This window comes from Heterocephalus glaber, unplaced genomic scaffold (genome assembly GCF_053883595.1).
Source record: "Heterocephalus glaber isolate CG9 unplaced genomic scaffold, H.glaber_assembly_v1.0 deba00001428, whole genome shotgun sequence".
NCBI classification, from domain to species: Eukaryota; Metazoa; Chordata; class Mammalia; order Rodentia; family Bathyergidae; genus Heterocephalus; species Heterocephalus glaber.
The window spans coordinates 13,095,807-13,122,125 of NW_028258293.1; the positions used below are offsets into that span (position 1 = coordinate 13,095,807).

General features: G+C 50.0%; 2 protein-coding genes and 1 pseudogene across 5 annotated transcripts in view; 2 read left to right on the forward strand and 1 right to left on the reverse strand.

Moving 5' to 3' along the window:
- Positions 1–11,529, reverse strand: part of Otog (otogelin) — a 77,938-nt gene extending 66,409 nt beyond the window's left edge. The window contains exons 1-12 of the mRNA XM_021263876.2: positions 11,250–11,529; positions 10,753–10,813; positions 10,553–10,613; positions 7,070–7,148; positions 6,416–6,508; positions 6,123–6,277; positions 3,881–3,999; positions 2,515–2,720; positions 2,020–2,150; positions 1,674–1,780; positions 1,129–1,238; positions 622–750 (exon numbers count right to left, since the gene is read on the reverse strand). Of these exons, the coding sequence (XP_021119535.2) occupies positions 622–750; positions 1,129–1,238; positions 1,674–1,780; positions 2,020–2,150; positions 2,515–2,720; positions 3,881–3,999; positions 6,123–6,277; positions 6,416–6,508; positions 7,070–7,148; positions 10,553–10,613; positions 10,753–10,813; positions 11,250–11,307 (1,309 nt within the window). The 5' untranslated portion in view covers positions 11,308–11,529. The remainder of the gene's footprint in view (positions 1–621; positions 751–1,128; positions 1,239–1,673; positions 1,781–2,019; positions 2,151–2,514; positions 2,721–3,880; positions 4,000–6,122; positions 6,278–6,415; positions 6,509–7,069; positions 7,149–10,552; positions 10,614–10,752; positions 10,814–11,249) is intronic.
- A 2,317-nt stretch (positions 11,530–13,846) lies between these two features.
- The window catches only part of Ush1c (USH1 protein network component harmonin), a 47,650-nt gene continuing 35,177 nt past the window's right edge, over positions 13,847–26,319 (forward strand). For 3 of the 4 annotated variants that reach the window (XM_013074623.3, XM_087211599.1, XM_087211594.1), the window contains exon 1: positions 13,856–14,007. In XM_013074623.3, the coding sequence (XP_012930077.1) occupies positions 13,972–14,007 (36 nt within the window). In that variant the 5' untranslated portion in view covers positions 13,856–13,971. Of the gene's footprint in view, positions 14,008–26,319 lie in introns of all 4 variants that reach the window. The other variant, XM_087211595.1, reaches the window with a different exon arrangement.
- On the forward strand, positions 14,014–26,292 carry LOC101706862 (coiled-coil domain-containing protein 112 pseudogene; annotated as a pseudogene).

A 26,319-nucleotide genomic window follows, 5' to 3' on the forward strand; every position in this document is an offset into this window, starting at 1 on the left:
ACCTCTGACACTTTCAAACTCTCCCCTCTAAATTGGACCCCTTCTGGCCAATTGCCCCACTACCAGACCTTTGCTCAGAGGCCCACCCCCACCTGCACACTAACAAGCTTCTCCCCAAAAGCTTGTGATGTGTCTAGAAGCAGCTTGGGTACCCTGGCTCTCGGGAGCTCCCTCTCCATCTCTTCCCTATGTCTCTTCTTTATGCCCGCATATCTTAGGATGGGGTCAGTGTGTGTCATCCCTGAAACCAGATTCTTCTTCCTAAAGTCAATGCCTGTGGTCAGTCACACACTGCAGATGTGTGGCAGATTTACACACTGCGAAAAACAGGATAAAGAGGTGTATGTAGATAAATGTTTATATACATGGGTGTGCATAGATGAATGAATGGTATGTGTTCATCTACCTGCCTTACAAAGCTCAGTCCCAGTGAAATCAAATACCCTGAGGGATCACCACAAGGTGCCATAGTTCCACCCCACCCTCACCTCCTTAAGCCATTCATTCATTTATCCACTAATTAGATGTTTGCTCCTTGCTTCACTCATTGCACAAACAGGCATCCTCCAGGGCTCTGCTTCATGCCCGCCTGTGCCAAGCCCCACTCCTACCCCTGCATACCGTTGGGGCAGTAGCAGCCATCCACACAGGCGATCTCACTGTCCACACAGAAGGCCCGGGACTGGCAGGAGGCAGGGCAGCAGGCAATACACTCGTTGTAGGTAAAGGCCTTCTCTTTGCAATGCACAGCTTAAGAGAGAGGAAGCCCTTGGTTGGTCAATTCTACCAGGATGCACCTCCACCCCAGGCCCTGGGATGGGAGTAGGAACGTCTTGATTTTCCTCATCCCCAGTCCCAGAGAAAGTACTAAGTGCCCAGGAAATTAGTGGGGGCCTGGGAGGTTCTAAAAAAGATCTTCATCTCACTCTGTGGGCCCAGGCCAGTCTCTCCCACTCTCAGACTCAGTTACTCCATCTGTTACATGCAGATGGAACCTTAGGGCATAAGGCTCTGATGATTGTAGTTCTGAGCAGAACAAGATATCAAGCTGAGGCCTGAGGATGCCACCCACAGCCCACGTCAGGGCTTGTCAGAAGCCCTCCCTGCCCACCACCAGCCTGCACCTACTGCATTGTCGAAGCTGGGTCCTCCAGCCCTGTAGGGGCTGCCCGGCCTGGGCACATGCCCGGGCATACTCCGCCAGGGCCCGGCACCAGGCAGCTTCATCACCCCCTGATCTGTGTGAGGAAACCAAGGGTCACATTGGAGGAGGGCCTAGCCTGCCACCAGTCCCCCAGCATCCCATAGAGATGGCCAGAACTTCAGGACACCCCTTTGCTCATTCAACTGGGAAAGAGAGCTGGGAAAGCATCTAAGTACACAGATCCCTAGACTCAAGGCAGGGAAGCTGGATTCTGGTCCTAACATTGCCACTGACTTTCTGTGTGATCCTGAAGGGATCACTTTGGGGCCTCAGTTGAATGGGGAAGCTCTGTCTCACCTTGGCAGATAAGAATTCCAGTGCTCTGGCAAGTAGCTCTGTCATTTCCTGGGATTGTTAGGCTCAGTGGCCCACAGGCTGAACCCTCAACACAATACCGGGAGGGGTGCCCACAACTCAACATTACCAACTCCTGGATCCCAACACCCCTAACTCCTGTTTGCCCACTCACTGGCAGAGATCGCTGGTACAGCTGGCTGTGAAGGGCAGAGGACTGACGTAGGCATGGCAAGCATCAAAGGGGGACCGCAGCAGCATCTCACAGCGCTCATATACACCCTGGGTAGAGTAAGGGCCAGGAACCAGGGCTGGGGGCTGGCAGGGCCATACATAGCTCTCCAAATTAACCAACTCCGCAGGGAACCCCAACAGGAGCCAGAGGAAGAAAAAAGGGTGAAAAGAAAAGGGAAGGGAGCATGGGCACCGAACACCTTGGGCCCCTGAAGCCAACGGCTTTCCAAGAATTAGACAGGAAACCAACCATAGCTAGGCACTGGGGACTCTGCCAGGGCCCAGACCTGCATGGTTCCAGGGCTCTGCTGCAGGCATGGCGGGCGAGGCAGGGAGGCAGTCGTGGTGCCTGGAGGGTGGTTGGGAGCCTGCTCCTGCCAGCTGTGCACAAACTCAGCCATATCTTCTGTCAGCTTCCCTGCAAGGGAGAACTAGTATCATCACAGGGTTGAGGGGACAAGAGGAGCAGAGAGCTCTGAAGGTAGGTGGGTGCCAGGGATAGGTAGGCAGTTTTGAAGAATGCAGCCTCCTGAGCTCCCATTCCCATCTGAGGTTCCTAGCGGAGCCTTTCTCCTGGAAAAGCTGTTTGCTCACAATAGTCCAGAGTGCTCAAGAACTTGGGGTGGTTTTTTACTGTTTTAAACTCAGAGAGGGCAACACAGTGCGATCAAGAGCAGACTAATGACCATGACTCCAGTGCTCTCCCTGAGTCCCCTCCTGCCCCTCCAGCCTGACTCAGTCTCCACCAACACCAAAACCACATCTCTAGCCCTGTGTCTCACCATAGCTAGTCACCAGGTCATCCTGGGGGTCGGCATTGTTGTTCCCGCACAGCCCATGGGTCCAGCCCAGGAACTCTGGGCTCATCTTGATGTAGACAGCGGAGACCCCATCCCAAGCCAGCGTGAAAGCAGACTGACGCCGCAGGATGACGTAGCCAGCCAGCTGCTGCAGATGCACAGCCCCCATCACATGTGGCAGCTGGACCCTGTAGGGCACAGCCCAGGGCTTCAGGGCATCATGTCACCTTCATGGCTCCGTCCCTTCACCAAAGAACCATGCACCCTTACCCAGTGACCTGAGGTGTCCACATCCCCTCTCCCCAAATTTCCAGAGTTCCTAAGTACCCGGAAGTACACCACTGGACAGGGATTCTTTTATCTTCGGAGAGTTTGCAAAATTGCAATTTCCCTGGCTGGGATAAATCTGAGAGTGACTGAATTTTCCAGCTCCTTTCTCCCAAAAGGAGAAAAGATATAAGCGGACTTCTACTTTTTTGTGTTTGGGTTTTTTTGTTTGTTTGTTTTTTGGTGAGGACAAAGAATAGTGTGGGAAGAGAAGCCAAGACAGGAGGAAAACTGGAATGCTGCCAGTCTTACCAGGGTGACAACTCCTAGCAAATCTGGAATTTAGTAACTTTTGTCCCAGCTGAAAATTAGAAAAGAGAAACAAAAGTGCCATCTAACAAACTAAAAGACCTGAATACCAGTGTTTTCCCTGCCAGAGAAACCCTTGGACTTTCAAATTTTACTCTCATCCCCAAAGAGCTTGGGTACCCAATTTCCAGATCGGAAGCAAAAAATGAGGATGGGAAAAAGTCATTGCAGGAGAGACCCCTCTGGCAGCGACCTGCAGTGACAGAGGTTAGCAAGGGAAGAAATAGATGGTGAGAAAGATTTCATACAGGGCCACGGTCTGGGGCCAGATAGTGTGGGAGCAAAGAATCTTCGCAACTCAAGTGGTCCCTGGGTCCAGTGAGACAACTGATGTTCAGAATGGGCCTGTGCCATCAGAAAAAGGGCCAAAGTGTACACAGTGTCTGCTCAGAGCAGGCAGGAACCTGTGATCCATTCCGGAAGATTTTCTGTCAAATTGTGAGAGTGAAAAACTTAAGCCCATTTATCATGATAGACTGTCAACTGTCTAGAAAGTTCTGTCATTTTCCTTAAAATCTACCCTCTGAAAGCCCACAGAAAACCACGAGGGACTCATCCTTCTGCCAACCCCACCAATGAAACCACACTGACCCTAATGGTGTAAAATACTGTTTGCCTCCAGAAAAGTATTTCCTTCTGGCTTGAGAAAGGCAGATGTCCCCTGCCTCAGGTCGGGGAGGAGGACAGCTCAGGGTGGAAAGGTCAGAGTTACCTCACACCTCCGCGGGTGACTTCCTTGGCCAGGTGGATCTCCTGCTCACCCTCGAGGAAGAGACTGACCGACCTTGAGCAGGTGTAGGGGGCAGAGCCACACTGCGGGTCATTGTGCACCTGATTGGGGCGTTCAGAGGCGGGCTCTTGTCACTGGCCTGGCCACAAGCTGCAGGCCTTGTTGAGTTTCTCCTCATACAAAATGAATGCTTTGCCTGGTGGACCAAGCGCCTTTCCTCTGTGACCTCTCCCAGTCCCAGGCACCACGGGGAGGTTGGAGCTATGACTGTCTGCATTGCAGTGAGGAGGGGTTCTGGTGTGTAGAGAGGAAGTGACTGAGATCACATTCACACCCCAGCTAGGAAATGGCAGAGCCAGGATGCTAATTCAGGTCTGCATAGCTCAGATTTCAGTGCTCTCTCCAGATCTTTGTGCCACCTCCCTGTTTCTGACTGTTTTATTTACCCCTCCCAGGTTATCCCACCAGATTGAAGGCTCACACTCATATGGAACACAAACATGCACACCACGCATAACTGGAGGACACTTTCAGGGCACACACTCACTATAAACATAGCCCTGGCAGGCCGACTAGACCTCCCTTGCCCACACAGCCACACACATCACTGCCTCGCTGCTTGGCCCACATACGTCTCTGTGCCTGTTCATGCAGATCCTGTACTTCAAAGGCTACAGATCCACAGGGCAGGGCATGGGGCAGGGGTCTGCCAGGGCCTCCCGGGAACCTGCCTTCGACTAGATCATTATTAAATGTGGTTAAGCAGGCTGGAGACACTTCAACTAAAGGTGGGACCTGCAAAAGCCACTCCCGGTCTAACTAAATGTTTTTCAAGCTTTTTTGACCATGACTCACAGTAAGCAATATATATATAAATAAAACAAAGTTTAAAAATAATAATAATGCATTGTTACAATATTTTCTATTTTTTCTCTCTTTTTTTTAATGCTGGATGTGACTCATGATGTTTATTTCCTAACCCACTGATGTGCAGCATCCCATTAGTCTAAGTAATTGTGACACATCCATCATGAAATGACACAGTCATGAAAAACACTGCTGTGTGATAGCCCAAGGCAGAGAGGGGAGAACTGATCAAGGTCCTCAGCCTGTGCAGGCCACACCCCCCAGGACAGCCTGAGGCAGAAGGAGTACCCCTGGCTGGCAGAGAGGTGACAGACAGCTAGGATCTTCTCAAATCCCCAGCCCTTTGGCCCTAACTCAGTGCTGACCAAGGTGCCCTCCAGCAGAGCAGCATCCCCAGGTAGACATTTCTCTAGGTGGAGATACACTGGCCTGTGGCCGAAGGGGGCTCCCCCTCAACACACAGGTAGGTGTGCAAATCAGGTCTGCAAGACAGTGACTCTCACACAACTATTCACCTATTTGACAAGCATATTTTACTGAGCACTAATTTAGGCACTGGGAATACCAAACGCAGCGCCATGGCCCCTGCCCTAGAAAAGCTCCCATCCAGTAGAGGACGTAACTGAGACACAGGCCTTGTAAGAGACAAGCCATGTTGGGGTCGTGTTTCCCTGAGAGGAGCTCCTCAGTTCTTTGGGACTTTAGGAGATCCAAGAGGCTCCTTAGAAGCGGTGCCTCTAAACTGAGTCACCCAGGTTCTCTGTCACCTCTGAGGCACCATGTTTTTTCTTATCCCGGCCCTTAGCTCCCAGCATCCCCTTTGCATAGTGTTGTCACATTTGCCCCCACCCATTAATTCTTTCTTCAGATCCCAAGTTAAATGTCACTTCCTACAAGAAGCTTCTCTAATCATCACCCTCCCTAATAAACAAGATTAGGTTTGAGTGACATGACTTTTAGCATTTGGCATTTCTCCTCTACAGCACCCAGTTGCTCTTGAAATGATTCACTTGATTTATTGTTTGTTTTCTCCATAAAACCAAAAGTCCCATGAAGATAAAGACCGTATCTATTTTTTGTTCTCAGGGCCTCCGGCCACCAAATCTTGTTCCCAGAAAAGGGTACAATATGCACTTAAATACTTAATGAATTTGTGACTAAATGAATGAATGGCCAGGGCCATGAGGGAGCAGGTGAGCAAGAGCTGGCTCTTTCTGGTGCCCCTGACTCCTTCCAGGTGCAGACTCCCTGGGCAGGAACTGGAGGTGTAAGGGACAGGAAGGTGCCAGCCTCTGTGGGATAAGCAGAGCCCAGGGCAGCCCAGCTTCCAGGGCAAATAGGGCAGGGAAGGCCTCACCTGGATGGAGAAGCTCTGTCCCTCAGGTGCATGGCGCCCCACCAATGTGTAGCTGCCCTTCCCAGAGAGGTAGTAGTAGAGGCCGTCAAATGTCTCCACATGGTGTTGCCCCCACGCTCGGCAGATGCTGTCCCGCTCAGGGCCGGCATTGTACACTGAGGCAGGGGAAGTGAGTGCACAGCTGAGATAGGCACAGGAGGGGGACTGTGGGTTCCAGCCCTGGAAAGGTTGCCAGTACTGCTAGGCCCACAGCTTTCCCAGTACCCGAGGGCCCTCCTGGGGCCCAGACTCACCCATCTGGCAGCGTGGTCCAGTCGCATTGAAGCGTCTACAGTCACAGAAGGTGGGGTGCACACACTCACCCCCATTGAAACAGGAGAACAAGTCTGCCAGGGAAACACGGAACCAAGAGCAGCAGAACCCAGTGATGCCCACCTACTCACGCCTGGGCAGCCCCGCCCCCAGGCAACCCCAGCACTCAGCATGTAGCCTGAAGGGGCCCTTCGGGTGCCCTTTCCCTGGATGGCAGATGGGACAGGGACTCAGAGTCTCTGCCTTTGGTATGTGTCACCTGGGCCAACAATTCCCTGAGCTGAACTCCTGGCTAGCGGGCAAGGCAGTGGAGAGAGACTATGGACTTGGAGCATGGGGTGAGCTGGGAGACTGCCCGGAGAGGTTCACTGCCTCGTGAGGTTGGGGAAGAAGCCAGGGTGCAAAGCAGAACATGGGGTAGGGGGACATGTGGGAACACAGTATCAAGAAGGGCCACCGAGGACAAGAAGATGAGGTCCACCAGAGTGCGGTGAGGGAAGGAGTCACAGTGTTAGAAGGCAGGCCAGGGCAGTCAGGGCTAGGGAAGGTGGAAAGAGTCCCCAGGCAGGGAAGAGAAGCCCCTCTCTGTGGCCAAGGCCCTCCCTTGGACAGGCCTCGGGGAGGGAGCCACTCACAAGCCGGGGCACACTTGGCCCGATGGAGCCACCTTTCCCAGGAGGACACGGCCAAGGCGTCCAGGGCTTCAGCCTCCTTCTAGAGACAGGAAGGAGAGGATAACAGTCAAGGGCTGACTTCAGGGCCAGCTCCTGGGTGGCCTTACTGAGGTCACAGCTCCTCTGGTCCTCACCTGCAGGGAGGGAGCTCCCCCTCCCCTCAGGGCTGGCGCCGAGGCCACTCTGCCTCCTCAGCTCACCCCACAAGAGATACAGGGGTGCCCTGGGCCTGGGGAGTGAAGGCTCGGCTTTTCCCCTCCAAAGTGGCATCTGTGGCAGGTTGTCAAGGTCTGCAGCCTAAGCACATCCCTCTCCATGCTCCAGGCCCCCTCCTTCCCTCAGCTCCCTCCTCAGGAAACCTGTGTGTCCTTCACAGCCCCACACAAAACCCCTTGTCTGGAGAACAAACCTGAGACTGAGCTAAGGACCAAAAGCAGCCCCTCGCCCCACCCCCTTCCCCTGGGGCCTGTCCAACAACAGCCTTCACAGTCACCACCCACTGTCCTGGGAACTGAGATGCCCTGGGGACCGGGGACCACAGATCTGAGGAGGAGACCTGCAAAGGGGAGCTGATAAATCCTGGCTTCCAACAGAACTCCCCAGACAGGGACCTCCAGGCCTAACCCATCTGAACACACCATTCTGAACCTCGGCGCGCTCGGTCACCACACGACAGGTGACAGAGACACTTGACCTCTCAGAACTCCAGTCCAACAGGTCTAATGTCACCTGGGGCTGAACGCTGACACCAGGGGCTCCTGCCTCTCAGAGGCTCAACTTCCTCACAGTGCAAAGTTCCCACCACCATGTGCCTCCCAGGCACTGTGTCTACCTTCATGGCACCTACGTTCTTGTTCACAGGGCTAACACACCACAGACCAAACTGTGGGTGTTTGCCTCTCATGTCTTCCTTCCTCCTTGTCATCCCTGCAAGTTGAGGCTGAACCCCCAGCCTCCAGCAAAGCACTGAGAACACACCCAGTATTCAGAAGTCTTGGTCCCTGGAGCCCAGGCCCAAACCTTTGGCCCTCCTTGGCCAGCAAAGTCACCCTATCTCATACTAACTCCCTCTCCATGTCCTTCTGACCCCCTGGGAGGTCAGGGTTTCCAGGTTTCCATGTTCTTACCCCATTTTGGACTCTAGTACCTGAGCTTATCCAGAAACTCAGGCCAGCCCCAGGAGCCAGGCAACCCATCCTCCTAGTAATCTAACCTGTGGCCCAGGGAGACCACAGGAATAGCAAAGGGCAGGGCCAGGGTAAGTGCCACCACCTTTCCTCCAGGGGGAGGACTCTTAACTAAGCTTAGACTTTGTGTTCAACACGTTGCTCCCACCTCAGATATGGCCTTTCAGATTCATGTTAGGAGGATAAAAAAGACTGAGCACCAAAGCTATTTTCTGGAGAATTCTTTAAGTCCTGTCCAAATGATTTGCTTAATCATTTGTATTTGATGAACCCCATTGAAAATCTAGTGAAGTTTATAGAGACACCTTCTCAGAACAGTGTTTTTAAATACATAAAATAAAATATAAGTTTACAAAGGATATCAAGTCTATTATAATATAATTAAAGTGTGTACTTTTGTAATATTTATGCTCAAAGAAGCATGTGCATACTAACATACGAAATAACAAGATTTAACAGCAGGTTTTTCGCAGCCAAAACTGTAAAGTATTGATGAATATCAATGGTATCTTGAGATATGAACAACTGTAATGTGAAAGGAAAATATCTATGATTTCTATCGGTGACAGTCACCAACTCTGGTAATACTCTTGCCATTTGTAGCCTACAGCAATAATTGAAAGGCATGTTCAATTTCAAATGGGTTGCGGTTTCTGAAAATAACAATGAATTTTTTTCTCATCCAAATTCATAGACCCGTTGGCCTACACCATCAGTTCTCTGGAGAATGGCTGAGCTCAAAGTGGGCAGCCTTGAAATGAAGTTTGGCAGCTGCTGGTCTGGGGCCCAACTCCACTTTCTTCCCACTGAGGGCATTCTCAATGGTGCCCCTTAAAAGTGTCCCCGGTACATGGACCTCAGTCTCTTCCCATCCCCTCCAGTCACCTTTTAGAAAGGCCAGTCTACGTCCTTATTGCTCTCTGGAGCAAGGTGAGAGAGCTGCCTGGATTGCCTGGTCCAGATGCTTCTGACCCCTCTCCAAAGAAAAAGGAAGCCTTGGGCTGGGGATTTAGCTCAGTGGTTCCACCGCCTGCCTTGCAAGCTAAGGACTCGAGTTCGATCCCCAGTACCAAAAGAAAAAAAAGAAAAAGGAAGCCAGCAAGGAAGGAGCCCACTGAGGAATGGCACATTCGGGTAAGGATCATTTCCTCCACTAAAATGTGTGGATTCATGGAGCCCGCCAGGCAGAGGGACAGCCCTGGATCCACCAGAAGACTCTGGTCCACCGGCTCACCGTGAGGCCCTGGCAAGACATCTATCTACCTCCATTTCTCTAGCTGTAAAAAGAATGACTACACTCCACTTCAACTCCGAGTGTACCTGACTGTGATTCTAAAACTTGGAGCCAGCAAGGATTAGACAAACAAAAAGTAAAACACCCAGTAAATCCACATTAGAGAGGAGGTATGCCCACCCCACCTCACCTCGGCCCACCTTGGACCTTCATACCTATTTTCAAAAGGGCACATAGTTGGGGCTCATTGTTCTCTACTGTAAATGCTGCTCCTCAGCCTGCTGGCCCCACGGGCTACCCAGGGCTGATGCCTGGGCTGGGGCACAGGAGTTGAGGCTTAAGCTGCCCTGGGGACCGTGGCACAGGTGGGCTGACTGTGTCACATGTCTGCAATGGCAGAAAAAGGGAGACAAATGCAGGCCAGGATTCAAAGGAGAACCTGAGTCAACGTGGCCCAGAGACCAACAAAGTTTTGCAAAGGGAGAAAACAAACCTGCCACCTCTCCTACAAATAGAGGACCCCAGGAGGGTTGGCCACAGAGAATGGCCAGGACACAAAGGAGAGTAGGGCAGGGCTCTGCTCCTTGGCCAGCTCTTCCTGGAAACCCTCACCAGGTGGCCCAGTTTTTGTCTCTCCTCTCAGGGTAGCATTCCTAGGGGCATTGGAACAGGTATGGATCAGGGCCTGTCACAGGGCTGACAGCCTCTGCAGACCAGGCAGGGAAAAGAGAACTCTACTCCCTAAACATTCACCTGCCTGCTTTCACCTGGAGGAGGGAGGGAAGAGCTCAGCTGTGTCCCGAAAAGGCCTTGTGCTGACTACAGGGCCCCATGTGATTAGGAAAGTGTGCACAGAAGTGTTTTACCCATCTGCACATTTCAGACACAAAGCAGGAACCTGTCTGCTCCCTCCTGTTCCGACACAGTCCTCCTGTAACCTGCTGAGCTCCCTAGCGGCCTCAGGCCCAGACAGAAAGAAACCCCCTCCCCAGTGACACCTTCTTCCTTCCCCTCCTCACTCACCTGGCCTCCCATCACTGTGGTGGCATCCCCGATGGCAAGGGTCACCTCCGGGGAGCTGTGGCTAGGTGAGAAACAAGCCCGGCATGGGTGGGGGGCTAAGAATGACCATGCCTCCCCCACCCCACCCTGCATGCTAAGTGAGCCCCTGGGGTCCCTTGCGGAAGGAACAAAGATGGGGGCACCAATGCGCACCTACTCACCTGGGTTCCGGGGCTGGCTGGGGTGAGGGCTGTGCTCTGGCCGGCACTGTGGGGGCTGTGGCTGGGGAGGGGAGATCATCCCCACTGGAGTTAGGCCTCCCTTTGCTGGGGCTTCCCACCTGGCCCCCCATATTCTAGGAAGGCTCTCTCACATCACCCCTTCTCTCTCCCTGCAGCCTTCTCAGTCAGGTCTTTCTCAGCCCCCTGGTGACCTTCTGGGACAAGGGTCTCCCTCTTTCCTCCCACTCCTTGGGGCCCAGTTTCCCTTGGCTCCCTGCCTTGAGTCTCTTCCACCTTGCCCAGCCTAGGGCCGACTGCCCTCTTCACGGGTCTCTCTTGCCTTCCACCTTCCCTCTCCCGGGGCCCTCAGCCTGCCGTCTGACCTGTCTTCCTCCTCTCTCCAACCCGCCCAGGACTGTTGTCCTAAACATTCTAGCAGCCTGACCTCCTCAGTGCTCTCAGCTGCTGCACCCGAAGATACTCCCGGGCCGGCTCACCTCGGGGCAGCCAGACGCTAGCGAGTAGCAAGCAGAGCGCGGGCGCTCTGGCTCCCATAGGGGCTCGCGGGGACCGGGGAGCTTGAACGCAGGGTCGGGCTGAAGCGACTCTCCCGGACTGGGCAGGGTCACACCTGCACGCGGCGCCGCGGCTCCTCTGGGTCTCCCTCTCACACCCCTCAGTCGGGCTCTCCTCCTGGGAGCTTGGCTCCTCCCCGAGCTAGAGTGACAGGACCGCCCACCTTATTATCATAAGTTATGCGCTTCTGCCCTTCTTGGTCTTGTGGCTACCCCTCCCCAGGGAACGCTGGGTTCAGATCGCTCAGCCCTAAGGCCTCTGTCTGTGCAGCCTCCAGCTCCCCGACCTGGGTCCTGGAAACTCAGAGACCAGAGATGCTGGAAAGAATTTGGCCCCACCCTCTCCTTTTACACAAGGCCATGCAGAGCCTGGGACATGCCAATCAATGACCTGTGAGCATCCATAGCAGAGCCAGGGCTCAGGCCTGCAGGACCCTAACCTGTGCTTCCAATGGCTCCCAATCACCACTTCCACTGGACCCCTAAATCCCTATCCTACCCCTTTGGGGAATGACCCATACCTTAGTCCCCTGGATGCCAGCACTGGCTCAGGAAATACTAGTAGAATGTCTCATTACCTCCATCAAGATCAGACATTGAAAAATAAGTAAATAGGGCTGGGGATTTAGCTCAGTGGTGCCGCCGCCTGCCTCGCAAGTGTAAGGTCCCGACTTTGATTCCCAGTACAAAAATAAATAAATAAATAAATAAACCTTTAACAAACCCTGACAAAACTTTGACACAAACAACAAGGTATACTTTGCCCAGGAGAAATTTTTAAATAGTGAAATTTGGGCCTGAGAGCCTTGGGAACTTGTACAATGTTCACTTGGCCAACTTTAACTACAGAGCATCAACTAGATGCCAGACCTTACAAATAATTTTAACAAGAAGAAGGAGAAGGAAGAGGAATTGACACTTGACACCCAGGCAGGGGTCTAATTTAAGGTGCATGCATGCATTCATTCATTTATCAAATTTGTTGATCTATTCTATGTCATGTACTGCTCCAGCCATAGGGTGGTAAACTTATCCTCACACAGGGTACCTGAAGCCATAGGCATAGAGGGAGAGGTAAAGAAGAGACAGTTGAGGATGGAGCCTTAACGAACACTGGTTCATTGGGGAATGGATTCAACTGTTCTACCGACTTAGAAGCACATAATGATGGCTTAGAAAACTCTACAGCAATATGGAAAAGTTCCTAAGACATTAGCATTAAGTGAAAAAGAAGGTTCTGCAATGACATATACCCAGGTCTGAAGTGCTGTATACACCGTCCCCAACCTAGGATTCTTCAGCTTTTCAGCGGTACAAATGTGTACACACACAACCATTGTTCGTCACTTTCAGTACAGTATTCAATAAATTACATGAGATATTCACCAACAACAAAAGAACACTGGCAAAGGAATGGAAGATGGCAGGATGGTCTCAGAAGAAGGTTGAGGAGAGACATTCATGAAGAAAACCAGGACTCAGTGCTGTCATCAAAACCAAGCAGAAAGCTTGAGGGAGCAGGGAGTCCCTGGGGCTGTGGTCGTGTGAGAGGACAGGGTGGCCATGGGCTGCACTGTCCCAGGTAAGGCCATTTTCCACTCTACCATTCTAAATATGAAATAAGCGGCCACATAACACATTTAAGGAATGTAGAGAATCAGTGAGAATCAGTCAGTTGGAGGGGAAAATATTTTGTGTTTTCTTTTCTGGACCAGTGAAAATCTCCCAAGTCTTCCTCTTTAATCTCTGACTAACACAACATGGATAATAGTTTAAGGCTCTTCAGGAGGAATTTACATCTTAAACTAGGCAATAATTTACCCATAAGAAAATAGTCTACATGCAAAAATTCAGCTATTGGGAGAAGGATCTAGATAAAGGTCCTTTTCCACTTAAAAAAAAAAATCATGGTGCCAGGGGTCAAACCCAGGGCCACCTGCATGCTAAGCAGGTGCTCTCCCACTGAGCTGCATGCCCATCCCAAAAGGGGACCTTCACATGTGCCTGAAGTCACAATTTTAGAAGTTAGTTGCTTTGGGTGACTGACATGGTGCAAACAGGTCTAGCATAAGTTCCATAGTTAACTTGCCCAGCCTCTGCCAGGCACTCGTTTTTTTATCACCCCTCTTCCTCTCATTGGACCAGGTCTGCTGCCTCGTCGTCCTCCTCCTCCTCTTTGCTCCCAGCCTCGCACCTAGAAGGTAAGCACACTGTGACTGAATTGAATCAAATGTACCAGGGGGTCTGGGCCCTGGGTGAAGGTCAGGTAGATGACCAAGGTGAAGAGATCTCCACATTTTCTCCACACAAAAAAAGTCCAAACCTCCCCGAGTCTCCACGATCCTCTTCCACAACCTCGTGTTTGGGAATCACTTTAAAAGGAAAGCCAGCGCACACACATCCTGGAGGCCACTTTTCCCTCTGGGCTTCTGTGAGAGGCGATGCTTCAGGGCAGGCCCCTCCCGCCTCCCTGCGGCCGCCCCGCCCCTCCAAGCCCCTCCCACCAAGACCCCGCCCCCACTCCCAGCCCCCGCCCTGGTCCCGGGGGAGGCCCGCTGGTCCCTGGCGCCTCTCTGGCCAACTCCCGACAGCCGGGCACCCAAAGGAGCGGGTCGTGCAGCGACGCGGCTGATCCGGCCCAGCCATGGACCGGAAGGTGGCCCGAGAATTTCGGCACAAGGTCAGAGCTGCGAGAGGTGCTCCAAGCACCCGGACTCAAGAGTCCGGGCGACTTGGGGGTGGGGGGAAAAGGACATCCCCAGCTACGCTTCCTTTTCCCGTCTGGCCTGAGGGCTTTGGTTGGGCGGGGACCTCGGAGGGGTCCGTTTGACTCCCAGCAGGGACCTCCAATAAAATGAGTGGAGGGGCCCCGGAGTCCAGTTGAAGGGGCTGCTACATTGCTACACCTCCGGAAAATGCCCTTTGTCCTGCCCTCGGGAGCTCAGAACTCTCTGGGGCTGGGATTCCTTCCAGCCTTGCCCGGAGAGGACACTCTCTGAGGTCGCTCCCTCCCACTGACCGCAGCCTGGGACGGTTGGAGCAGGTGGTGAGCTCCTGGGCAGTGTCTGAGAGCAAGGAATGGAGAAAGGAAACTGGACACCTCTCTCTGCCCTTTAACCTCAAGGCCTGAAGATGAGTTAGGAGCCTGTCATGGAGCCCCTCCCTGTCCAGAACCATTTCTTAGGACTGAGAGGCAGCTGTGGGGAAGTAGGGAAGAGGCGATGTGGGTGTAAGGAGCTTGGGCCTGGTCCCCGGCTCCTTGCAGCAGAGTCCTGTCTCCTCTGTGAGTTCCAGTGACAGACTCATTGATGTCCTGGGTCCTCAAAGACTTTTACTGGAAGCTGTCAGATCCCACCCAGGGAATTTCCAGGGCTGTTTCCAAAGCTCCACAGGATCTGCTGAGTTCCCAAGGCCAGAGAGGGCTATTGAGGGGACTCAGTGGATGGGCCTCCCCAGCAGGCAATTGGATGAGGGTGAAGCCAGGGGTATCTGCCCCCCCAGAGCCCCAAGGGGCAGTGTCCTTAGACAGACCAAACCCCTTCCCGCCTGAGGGGGCAACATCAGGGCGCTTCTCCCTCCTGACCTGAAGAGAAGCCCAGAGGAGCCCAGGAGCCAGCCCTTGGGACCACAGAGGCTAAGGGCCAGAGAGGGTTGAGCCTACCAGCCAGGGCTCAATTTAATAAACATGGTTTGAGCATTCACTCTATGCCAGACCCAGTTGGTGCCCTCAAATTGCTGGTCATAAGAGTGGGAGAAACTACAGTGGTGACCCATGGCAGGGCACTGAGTTCTGGGACAAAGGCTTGGTAGGGGAACAAGGGAACAGGTCATACTGGCAGAAGTCTCCTCAAACAAAGCAAGACCTTGGGGATCCCAGATCCTGCTCTTGGGGATAAGAGGTAGCTGGAAGTTCAGCAGGAGTTAGCGGGGGAGGGAATATCAAGGGGAACATTTGACCCTGTTCACCAGTGCATCCTGCTGCAAAGGGATGTGTGGGGAGAAATTTCAGCCGCTTACGACAGTGGTGAGTGTAGATTTCAGGCAACCCACTTCCTAGGAACTCAACCTCCCATCCCCCACACTGGGCTTGAATTTCACTTTCTTGCCCTTTGGCTGAAAATAATGTCAGGTTTTCTTTTGCCATCTACCCTTTTGTTGGGGTTCCTACTCTTTGCCTCTTTTGAGACCATCATCTCTAGCATCTCTAATACTTGACTCAACTCCGGGTTCACCCCTATTCCTATTCCTTCTCCCCAGGCTCTGCAAGCTTCAAAAGGCCTCAGGCCTCTGTGTTTCCAGCACACTGCTCTTCCTCCCATGCATCATTACCTATTAATGCCGCCATGTGTGCAGGCCCAGCAGGCGCCCTGCAGGGTGGGGCCTGGCCTGGACTTTGCACCCTTCTGCCTCAGAGACACCTACAGCCTTCCCCTCCCAGGCTGGGATCCCCTGGGACCTGGAAAGAGGATGGAGCAGCAGAGGATAGGAACGGGGCAGACAGGTGTGTCAGGTGAAATGTCCACCTTGCTGTGGATCACTTTCTAGATGTCCCTGCTTTACAGTTTTGGAGAAAATTTACCTCTGGGCAATGGTTTATAATCAAAATCTTTAGTTGTTAGAGATGATATTTAAGGTAATATGTCATGATGGATAGTGCTGGATGACCTTGAGCAAGTTACTTAGCCTCTCTGTGACTCAGGTCTCTTAAAGGAAGATAACAATATTTCACTAAAACGGTGTCATGAATGCTAAATGAGATCTGTATGTGTGCAGGGCACTTAAATAGATCCTGGCACTTAGGGAGTCCTCAAAAAATGGGCATGTGGTCTATTATCTGGAATTAAGCAGACCTGGGGTGAAATCTCAACCCTATCATTTATGCCACTTAATCTCTCTGAGCTTTAGTTTCATCAGCTATGAGACAGGATTAAGTGAGAATTCAAGTACTGGCTGCTCTGAGCCTATGGTGGCCACACTGTTCCCAGCTAGTCTGCAGTGACCTATTGTGTGAGCCAGCAGGCCCCAGGCCTTGCTGCTGTCAGCCTGTGCAGTTCCCCTAAGGCCACTTGTGTGCCCTTCCCAATACCAGATAGCAGCTGTCTTCGGCCAGGATCAGAGACTAACGTTTTCTCCCCCAGAGAACCAGCCTTCAAACCACCTTGCTGCTCAATCCCCTTTACATTCATTCCAGGAACTTGGTTACTCATTTACTCCAAAGGCGTTTATTGCCTCTCCTGCAATCAAGCATTTATGGGCAGCTGTACTGTACCCTGCCCAAGGCAGGCAGCTGCGGGTGGGGAGGGATGAATAAGATCAGAAAGAGCCCCTGCCCTTGAGGATTTGCTTATCATCCATTTATTCATACATGTAATAAACATGGACCAAGCTCCTGATATGAGCCAGGCAGTAGTCCAAGCATCGAAGAACAAAACAAAGCCCCGCCCTCTCAGAGAGACCACACTAGCGGGGGAAGACAGACAGGTAACAAGTAAACAAAAACAGCGTATGAGTCTCCCACCCTACACCGCGGCTCCGCCCCACAGCCCGGCCCCGCCCCTCGCCTCGCCCTGCCCCGCACTCCTGCGGGCCGCTGCTCCCAGACCTGTTTGCGGAGACCCGGGGGAGTTGTTGGGGCGCAAACCCCCAGACCCGCCAGGTCTCTGCCCCAGGAGCGACTTGGTGAGGAAACATGGCCGCCCTGACGACGGTCGTGGTGGCGCCGGCCACCGAGGTCGCTGGGGCGGTGCCTGGGGCAGGCTCGGCCGCGGGGACCAGCGTGGGAGCGGCGCCGGCGACGCAACAGAATGATGGCCGTTTTAGTACTTCAGGTGGAATTCATCCTTTTCAACTTCAAAACTGGAAGCAGAAAGTTAGTCGAAGAAAGAAAGTAGAATTCATACGCACAGCAGAAAAATTTAAAAATCAAGTTATTATTATAGAGAAAGATAAACACAGTCATTTCTACAACCAAACAAATGACTTCAGAATTGAGCACAGTATGCTGGAAAAATTGGAAAATAAATTGATTAACAGCAGAAAAATGGAAAGAGCAAAAATCCAGCAACAATTAGCCAAAATACATAACAATGTAAAGAAATTTCAGCATCAGTTAAAGGTGTGAAGCCTACACCTGATTTTGTTGAAAAGCTCAGAGAAATGATGGAAGAAATTGAAAATGCAATCAACACTTTTAAAGAAGAACAAAGACTGATATATGATGAGCTTATTAAAGAAGAAAAAGCAACAAATAATGAATTGAGTGCCATATCAAGAAAAATTGACACATGGGCTGTGGGTAATACAGAAACAGAGAAAGCTTTCAGAGCAATCTCAAGTAAAGTTTCTGTAAACAAAATGGCACCAAATACTCTTCCAGCAGCAGTGGTAGATTTTGAAAAATTCCTGCAGCAAACAGGAGGGCGACAGAGGGGCTGGGATAATTATGACCACCAGAACTTTATAAAAGTGAGAAGTAAACATAAAGGGAAGCCTGCATTTATGAAAGAAGTTCTAGAACACCTCCCGGGAAGAACACAGGATGAAGCTCAACAGCGTGAGAAATGGTATCAGAAATTTCTGACTCTAAAAGAAAGAAAAAGTCTATTCGGAATTGGAAAACTAAAAAGCAGCAAAAGAAGCAAGAAATTCTCAAGTTAAAAGAGAAGGCAGACAATATTCCTGTGCTTTTCCATAATAAACCAGAAGGTAATCAAAAGCAAAAAGAGGAAGAAAGAAAGAAACAGAAGTTGGCAGTTGAAGCTTGGAAAAAACAGAAAAGTACAGAACTGTCAATGAAATATGCTTCTAAGTTAAAAGAAAAGGAAGAGAAAAAGAAAAAGCAGCAAAAAGAATGCCAACGCCACTTAAACTAAAATTACTATTAGAAAGTTACACCCAGCAGAAGAAAGAACAAGAAGAATTTTTGAGGCTTGAAAAAGAGATAAGAGAAAAGGAAGAAAAGGCAGAAAAAAGGAAAACTGTTGCTGATGAAATTTCCAGGTTTCAAGAAAGAGATTTATATAAACTTGATTTGAAAATTCTAGCTAGGCAAGCAAAAGAAGAGGAAAAGGCAGAAAAACAAAGATTGGCAAAATTAAAGGAAAAGGTTGAAAATAATGTTAGTAGAGATCCCTCTAGGCTTTACAAATCTACCAGAGGTTGGGAAGAACGAACCAAAAGCATAGGACCAACAGTCTCTGGGCCACTTCTACATATCCCACACAGGGCTATTCCAACCTGGAGACAAGGAATGTAGAGGAAAATATGAGATAATGGAAATACTATTCATTTGATGAGAGTACTAGCCCATTCAGTAATACCAGGAGAGCGTGACTAACCATATTCTTTAAATATAACTAGCCTAGTCAGATTTTTTATTGTGCTGTATGTAAATTCAGAGGTACTGTAAGTTTTATTCTGCATCATTAATGGTTCCTGTTTCTACTAAAAGGGTGTTTAGGGAGGGTATATGTTGGCCTGTTACTGATATAAAAGTTATTTATATAAATTTATGTAACAAACATCCATTTAAATACCCAAAGCATTTCAAAGATACTTTGTTTTTGTCATCGCATAGCACAATAAATCAAGGCAGTCATAGAGAAGCATTTTTTAAACCAAAATTTTGTAACTTTTCTAACTTGGAAGTAAGTTAGCTCAAATAATAAAAATGTCTTTTTTTTAGAGAGTTATGAAATAACTCAGTACTTTTTCTAAGTTCAACATATTGGTAGTTTGTCAGTTACTACTTTTTTGTGTAATAAATATTTTGTATTTGAAGCATGAAAAAAAAAAAGCATATGATGCCAAGAAGTAATAAATGCTATGAAAAGGTAAACTGGGGAGAAGGGAAAGACTATATGATAGTAACATGTGGTACTTCATGTAAGATAGGATAATCAAAAAGTTCTCTCTGAAAAGATGACATTTGAGCAGAGACCTGGAAGAAAGGGAGGAGCCATGACGTATACGCAGAAGAGCATTCCGGGAAGAGAGAAGGGCCAGCGCAAAGGCCCTAGTGGGGAGTGTGGAGGGGCTGGGAGGCTGGTCGGGACTTCAGGGTTTGTTCTAAGAGTGAAGAGGAGCCGGCAAGGGCGTGGCTGGTTTATAGCTTAGAGGGATTGCCCTGGCTGCTTTGTGAAGAAGAAAAGAGAGGGTCATGTGGATGGAGGACCCCAGTCAGGAGGCTCCCATCTTAGCCCAGGCAGATGGATGTGGAGAGAGGCAGCAGGGTGAGCCCATAGGTGGGAGGAGGAGCAGGTTGGTGGGGACCAAGCAGCGGGCAGTGGAAACCAAGATTTGCATTTTGAGGGTTTGAGTTTTGGATGCTCTGGAAGTAGAGAGGTGACTGAGAAGGCTGATAACTATAGGAGGCAGAGGAGAGGGTTGATGCATCCTTAGGGTAAAAATGGTATTTAAAGCCCTAGAACTGATGAGGTCATGTAGAGAGACAGTGCAGATGCAGAGAAGACCCAGGTAGAGCTGGGCACCCGGGCTTGAGAGGAGACGAAGAAGAGAAGGGCAGCAGGCAAGGAAGGAGAACCAGGAGCAGGAGGGCACGATGGATCAGAGGGCCACGTCTTTCATCAGACACTGCAGACCAGTTGTCAAGATGAGAAATTCCTGAAAAGATGGAGAGCATGCCCATGGCCTTGGGGGCAGCAGGGGGGGGCGGGGGGTTACAGGTGTATATTTATCCCCAGACTCACAGAGCTGTACACGTTAAATGTCTACAGATTCTTCCATGTGGATCATATCTCAATAAACTGTTTTTTTAAAAAACACAAAAAGATGTAGAATAATAAAACAAAAGTGAAATAAACACAGTGCTGTCTGGGATGCATGCTGTACAGTATGAGTGGATGCATTTATGCTGCCAACATTTATGGAGGGCTACTCGGTGACAGCAGCTGAGGATATAGAATCCCCCCTTTTATTAGTATGTTTGCAGTACATGACACATTCGTTGTGGGGAATGGTACATATACGCAGTGCATCTTGGTCCTCTTGGCTTCCTTTTCTTCTCCTCTCCTCTCCATCTCTATCCATCCACAGATCCCCTTCCAATCACCACAAAGTCTACCTCTCTATTTCCTAGCATCTATCTTTTGTTCTTTAAATCATTTATACTTTGGGTTTCTCATATAAGATAAACCATTACTATTTATCCTTCTGTGTCTGATTTATTTCACTTAACTTTATGATCTCAAAGTTCATCTGTTTTTCTACAAATCACTCAAATTTATCCTTCTTTATAGCTGAGTAGTACTCTATTAAGTATATTTAAGACATTTTCTTTATTCATTCATCTGTTGATGGATTTATAGGCCACTTCCAAGCTATTATGAGTTATGCTGTTATAATCATGGGTATGCATGTATCACTGTAGTATGATGTCTTAACTCTTTCAGGAAGACAGAAGAGGTATAGCTGGGTCAAATGAAATTTCTATTTTCATTTTTTTGAGGAGTCTCCATACTGATTTCCATAGTGGTTTTGTTAGTTTATCCTCATACAATGTAGAAGGGTTCCTTTTCCCCCCACAATTTCACCACCAATTGTTGTTTTTTGTGTTCTTGATGATAGTCTTTCTTTCTGGAGTAAGATGGAATCTCAGTGTCATTTTGATTTGCATTTCTCCAATGGCCAAAGATGCTGAAGATTTTTTCATGTACTTATTGGCCATTTTTACTCCTTCTGAAAAGTATCTCTTCATTTCAATTACCCATTTGGGGGGAGTCTTTTATTTGGGGAAAATTTAATTTTTTGAGTTCTTTATATATTCTAGATATCAATCCTCTATCTGAGGAGTAGCCGGCAAAAATATTTTTTTCCCAAATCTATAGGTTATCAATTCACTGTTTGCTTCTTTTGCTGTGCAGAAGCTTTTTAATTGATGTGATCCCATTTCTTGATTCTTGGTGTTATTTCTTATGCAATTGGTAATCTGCTCAGAAAGTCCTTGCTTATGCTTATTCAAGAGTTTTGCCTATTTTATCTCCCAGTAGACTCAGTGTTTTTGTTTTAATTTCTAGGTCTTTGATCCAGTTTGATTTTATTTTGGAACATGGTGAGAGATGTGAGTCTAGATTCTGCATGTAGATAGCCAGTTTTCCCAGCAACATTTCTCAAAGAGGCTGTCTTTTCTCCAGCATATGGTTTTGCTTCCTTTGCCAAAGATTAGGTGGCTGAATGTGCCTGGGCTGTTTCTGGATTTTCAATTCTGTTCCATTAATCCATATGTCTGTTTTTGTGCCAGTGCCATACTGTTTTTATCACTGTAGCTTTGTAATGTATCTTGAAGTCCAGGATTGTGATGTCTCCTGTTTTGCTCTTGGTGCCCAGGGTTGCTTTTGCAATTCTGGTCTCTTCTACACTTGATCTTACCCAAAAGGCCGAGAAGCGATAATTCTGGTCTCTTCTGATTCCATATAAATTTTAGGATTATTCTCTAGTTCTGTGAAGAACTGAGCGTGTAGAATTCTATCCATTTATTCTGAGCTAGTTTTATTTAATAAATACATCTGACTTACTTCTTTCCAGGCACTATTCTAAACTCTTTGTGACTTAACAAATTGAATTTATAATAATAAAACTATTAAACTTTCACAAAAACTGTTTTTAAAGAGATTGTTATGCTCATTTTCGGATTAAGAAACGAAGCACAGAGAGGCATAGACATAGTCAGGAAAGGGGCTTCTTGGTCCCGCCCTCCATACCCACACCCAGGCCTGTGTTTGGGACACATGGGCCTTGTTGAGAGACTGGTGGGTAAACAAAGCCCAGCACAGTTTGAGGAGTTCCATGGCAGAAGTGAGGACAGAGTGAGACAGTGTAGGCAAGAAGAATGAGGTGATAGGCTTTGTGGGAGAGCCTGAGGAGAGGTGTGGCCTAGAAGAGGTGACATGTGAGGTGGATCTTAAGGAAGGAGACAGGGAGAGGAGATACTGCAGGCACCCGCACTGCTCATGGCTGACACTCATGCTAGCCAGAACTGGGCAGGGAGCAAGTGGCTCAGCCAGGGGACAAACCAAAGATTTTGGGGAGACACTGTGGGATAGAGCAGGACCTGGTGACACACACCAAGGCCAGCAACAGGAAGCAGTGCCTGCAAGGGCCAGAGGCAGGAGGGTCCCAGAGCAGGGGAGAGCCAGGCCTGTTCAGAGGCCCAGGCAGGGGCTCATGCTTCAGGACGGGGAAGCTGCTCACCACTGTCCTGCAGACCATGAGCCTCAGTCCCTTTCTCCTACTCTGCTCAACCGCTACCTGTGCCTCCCACGGGCACGATGCAGCAGGACACCAGAGGGCATGGGAGCCAGGCACAGCTGCCCCCGGACAAAAGCAGGGAGACAGAGTCTCTGGTGCAAAAGGAAAAGATGCAGCACCCATTTTGGAGCCTATCCCAAGAGCTTTACAATATGTCACCCATTTAATCCCCACAACAGCCCAAGGAGGGTGCGTGGAGTGGAAAAACATGCATTATTTAATTTGGTCTCATTCTCTCTCCCTGTCGGGCTAGATGCACACATAAAGTTGAATTTGCATGAGTCAAAAATCATATGATCCCCGTGCTGCTGCCCTAGAGGGCTGATCCCCACAGAGGAATCCAGGAGATGGGGCCAAAGGGATCCAAGGCTAAACCCAATTTTGCCTACAGTGCCCCCAAGCCCAAGGCCCGAGCCTGACAACTGTAGAGATGGCCCCTCCCACCTGTACAGACCCACAGCACAGTGCCAGCTGAGCACAAGCCAGACAGAGGCCGGCTCTATGTGGAAATGGGGGAGATGGTTTGATAGAGACCCCCAACACTTATTTGTAAATGGTGAGCTCCTCTAGGGCTCCTGTCCCTACATCAGGAAGGACTCAAGAAAAACAAAAACATTCTAAATCTAGTTGGAAAAGGAAGACTAGTGTCATGCGCTTAGTAGGTACTCAATGAATGTGTGTTGGACAACTGCATACAAAAGAGCTGTGTATAGTGCATGGATACCATGTGGCGGGTTGAAGCCAGCAGGTGTAGGTTGGTGTCTCAGCTCTGCCACTCCTCTGAACCTCTGTTTCTTTATCTGTGAAATGGGGATAACAAGGTCCACCTGTTCAGGTTGTTGGGAGATTAGAGATAACACCTGTAACGTTCCTCAGACTTGACAGTCATAGCTCAGATGAACAAGCAACTGGACAAGAGGAGCTGAGGGCTGGGAGCCAGGTGAGGAAGGTGGTGGCCCAGACTGGACCAGGAAGGTGGACAGAAGGCTCTAGACTCAAATGAGTGGACTTTATTCATCTTTCAGAGATACATTAAGCACCATGTGACAGTGAGGAGTCCGCAGCAGTGCTGGGTGCCACAAGGAAACGAAGATCATGACAGAGAGGCGGAAAGAAATGAGGGTCAAAGACCTAGTGGGTGCCGGGTGCTTCCTGTGTCCCTGAGAATGGGACAACCTGCCCCACAGCAGGGCCTCCCAAAGCTGGTCCTTGGCGTGGTGTTAGCTAAATTCCAGGAAGAGAGGATACTGTGTGTATGTGTGTGTATATATATATTAAATATCTAAAAATTGTAGTTTGAACAGTGATGGCATTGTTACTTGGTGTCCAGGCTTTCAGAGGACTTCCATCTTTCTGTTTTCTTTCTTGGTACCTTTTAAAGCCCACAGAGCAAGGCGTGAATGTGTTTTCAGAGAACAAAGCAGGGCTGTGTCCTCCGAGTCTCCCTGGAGACATTTCTGGGTGGGGAATGGTCCCTCTATTCGCTGGATCTCAGATCTCCTATTGACTTATCACTTAGATTCATATTTAATTCAAAGAGCAGTCCTCATAAACCAGATCTGCTTTGCTAGCTGTTTGGTATGCAAATGATTTTTCAAATGGAAAGTTGGATATGGAGGCAGAGGGACCACTGAGTGAGGCCCCGCGGTTCCAGTGTGCCAGGGGAGCGGTTTTTCTGGCTGCAGTCCCAGGTGCACTGTGGCGGAGGTGACCCTGCAGACGAGACAAGTTCAGACTGACAGGGGGTTGAGTGACCTCCCTGGTGAGAGCTGTGGGGAGAGGAGCCGAGCTCTGCGGGCTGTCTCAGAAGGAGACTGGTGTGGTCCAACTTCTAGATGGGGGCTGCGGGCAGGGTTGGCGGGTGGCTCCTCAGGAGCACAGGTCCCTGAACGACCTGTGCTGGGCCCAGGGATGGCAGAGAAACAGAATCCCTTCTCCGTGACCCTACGGTTGTCAGTCTCTTTTGCCCCCTGCCTTGCCTTTCCCTCCTGAGGCCAGTCCCTAGCTAAGTAAACCTCAGCACACGGTGTGATGTGTGTCTATGAAGAGGGAGGAGAGAGACTTCAGCTCTGAGGCTTCAGCCAACCAGAGATGCCCTCCCTGTCTTCTTCTCCTGTCACCACCCACGGCTAGAATCAGAGCCTTAAAACCTCACTCCACTCACAGCCGGTGAGATTTTCTGCTCCCCCTAGAGAGTAGAATACTGGAGATTCCAAGCTTCATTTAACAGGTATTCTGTCCTCTTGCTCATTATGGGCCATACAGAAGAGAGAAATGAGTATTAAAGGTATCTTAAAAGCAAAGCGTAGGAAATCTAGACTATGGGGTCTTGGGAGTTATATCCCCCTGGAAGGCCTTAGTCACATTAGATGGATGCAATGTAGCAGCACGAGCATAGCCTTTAAGGTCAGCCCTGGGTTCCGATCTTCATTCTGCTTATTAGCTGTGGGGCCTTGGGTGGGTTGGCAACCTCTCTGATCCTTTATGCACAATGGAGTGACAATAGGAGCCTCACAGGGCCTAGAAAAAGCTCTTGGTGCCACCACAGGGGCTCTGTGAAAGTCATTTCCCTTCCCTCTTTTCCTATGGCTCCTCCCAATATCTATTCACTGAGCACTTAGTATGTGCTAGGGATGAGAACAAAACAGACCTCATACTTCCTCTCCTTGGGTTTTCCATCCAGCAAAGGAGACAGACAAAATAATTCCAAAAACCATAAGCCTGAAGTTACAAACCATAACTGATAGAGCTGAAATATCTCTAAGGGTTGGGAATGGGTTCTGCTTAGGTAAGCGGCCAGGGAGGGCCTCTCTGGGACCCGAGGGACAGCATATGCCAAGGCCCTGGGCCTAGATAGAGTCTGGCTGAGAGATTGACAGCAAGGAGGCCTGTGAGCCAGGAGAGTGGCAGGAGAGGAGGCAGGGCTCTCATAAATCAAGGTAAAGGGTTTGGATTTGGACTGGTTGTAAGGGCAACAAGAAGCTGTTGAGCAAGCAAGTGACATGATCAAGTTTATCAAGATATTTCTGGCTCCTGCCCCTTGTGGGGTTCTGATTTGTATGTGCTCAGCTCCTCTCCCATGGCCCACTGCGGGCATAGCAGCCACTCTGGGAGAGGTCCGCACCCTCTCGCACAGACTGGAGCACAGTGGGCAGAGAGAGCCCACGCTGGGTCCTCATGGAGACCGGTTTCTGCAGGAACCCACTTGTGTGTTGTGGCGGGCCATTGCCCAGCCTGCTGGGGTGAACCCCATGTTCACCCCATCTTCTGGCTCGCTGGGAGGCCCTTGGGGTGAGGGAGGGAGGAAGCATGGGTGTCCTGATTGAAGCAGCCTGGGTGAGTGGCCTCTGTAGCAGCCGATGCCCCCACCGTGAGTCAGTGGAGGGCAGCCTCCTAGGTATATCTTCATGAAATAATCAGCATGATTTTAAGGAGAAAAGGTCCTGCCAGATCAAAACTAGAAATCTCTGCCTACTCAAGCCAGAAATCCCAAGGGTTGGACCCCACAGGCCTCTCGATGTTGGAACAGACAGACTGCCCCTGATACCCCTGCACCCTTGAGTTACCCACAGAGGCAGCAGGAACTTGCAACTTCCGGCAGGACCCTGTCACTGTGAAGGGCCAGGGCAGGATGGTGCTGTGGGGCCTGGAGGCTGGAGGAAGGAGGGTCCTGTGACCCCTCTAGCTTGCACCTTGCCCTGTTACTTAGTCTTGGGCTGAGCAGAGA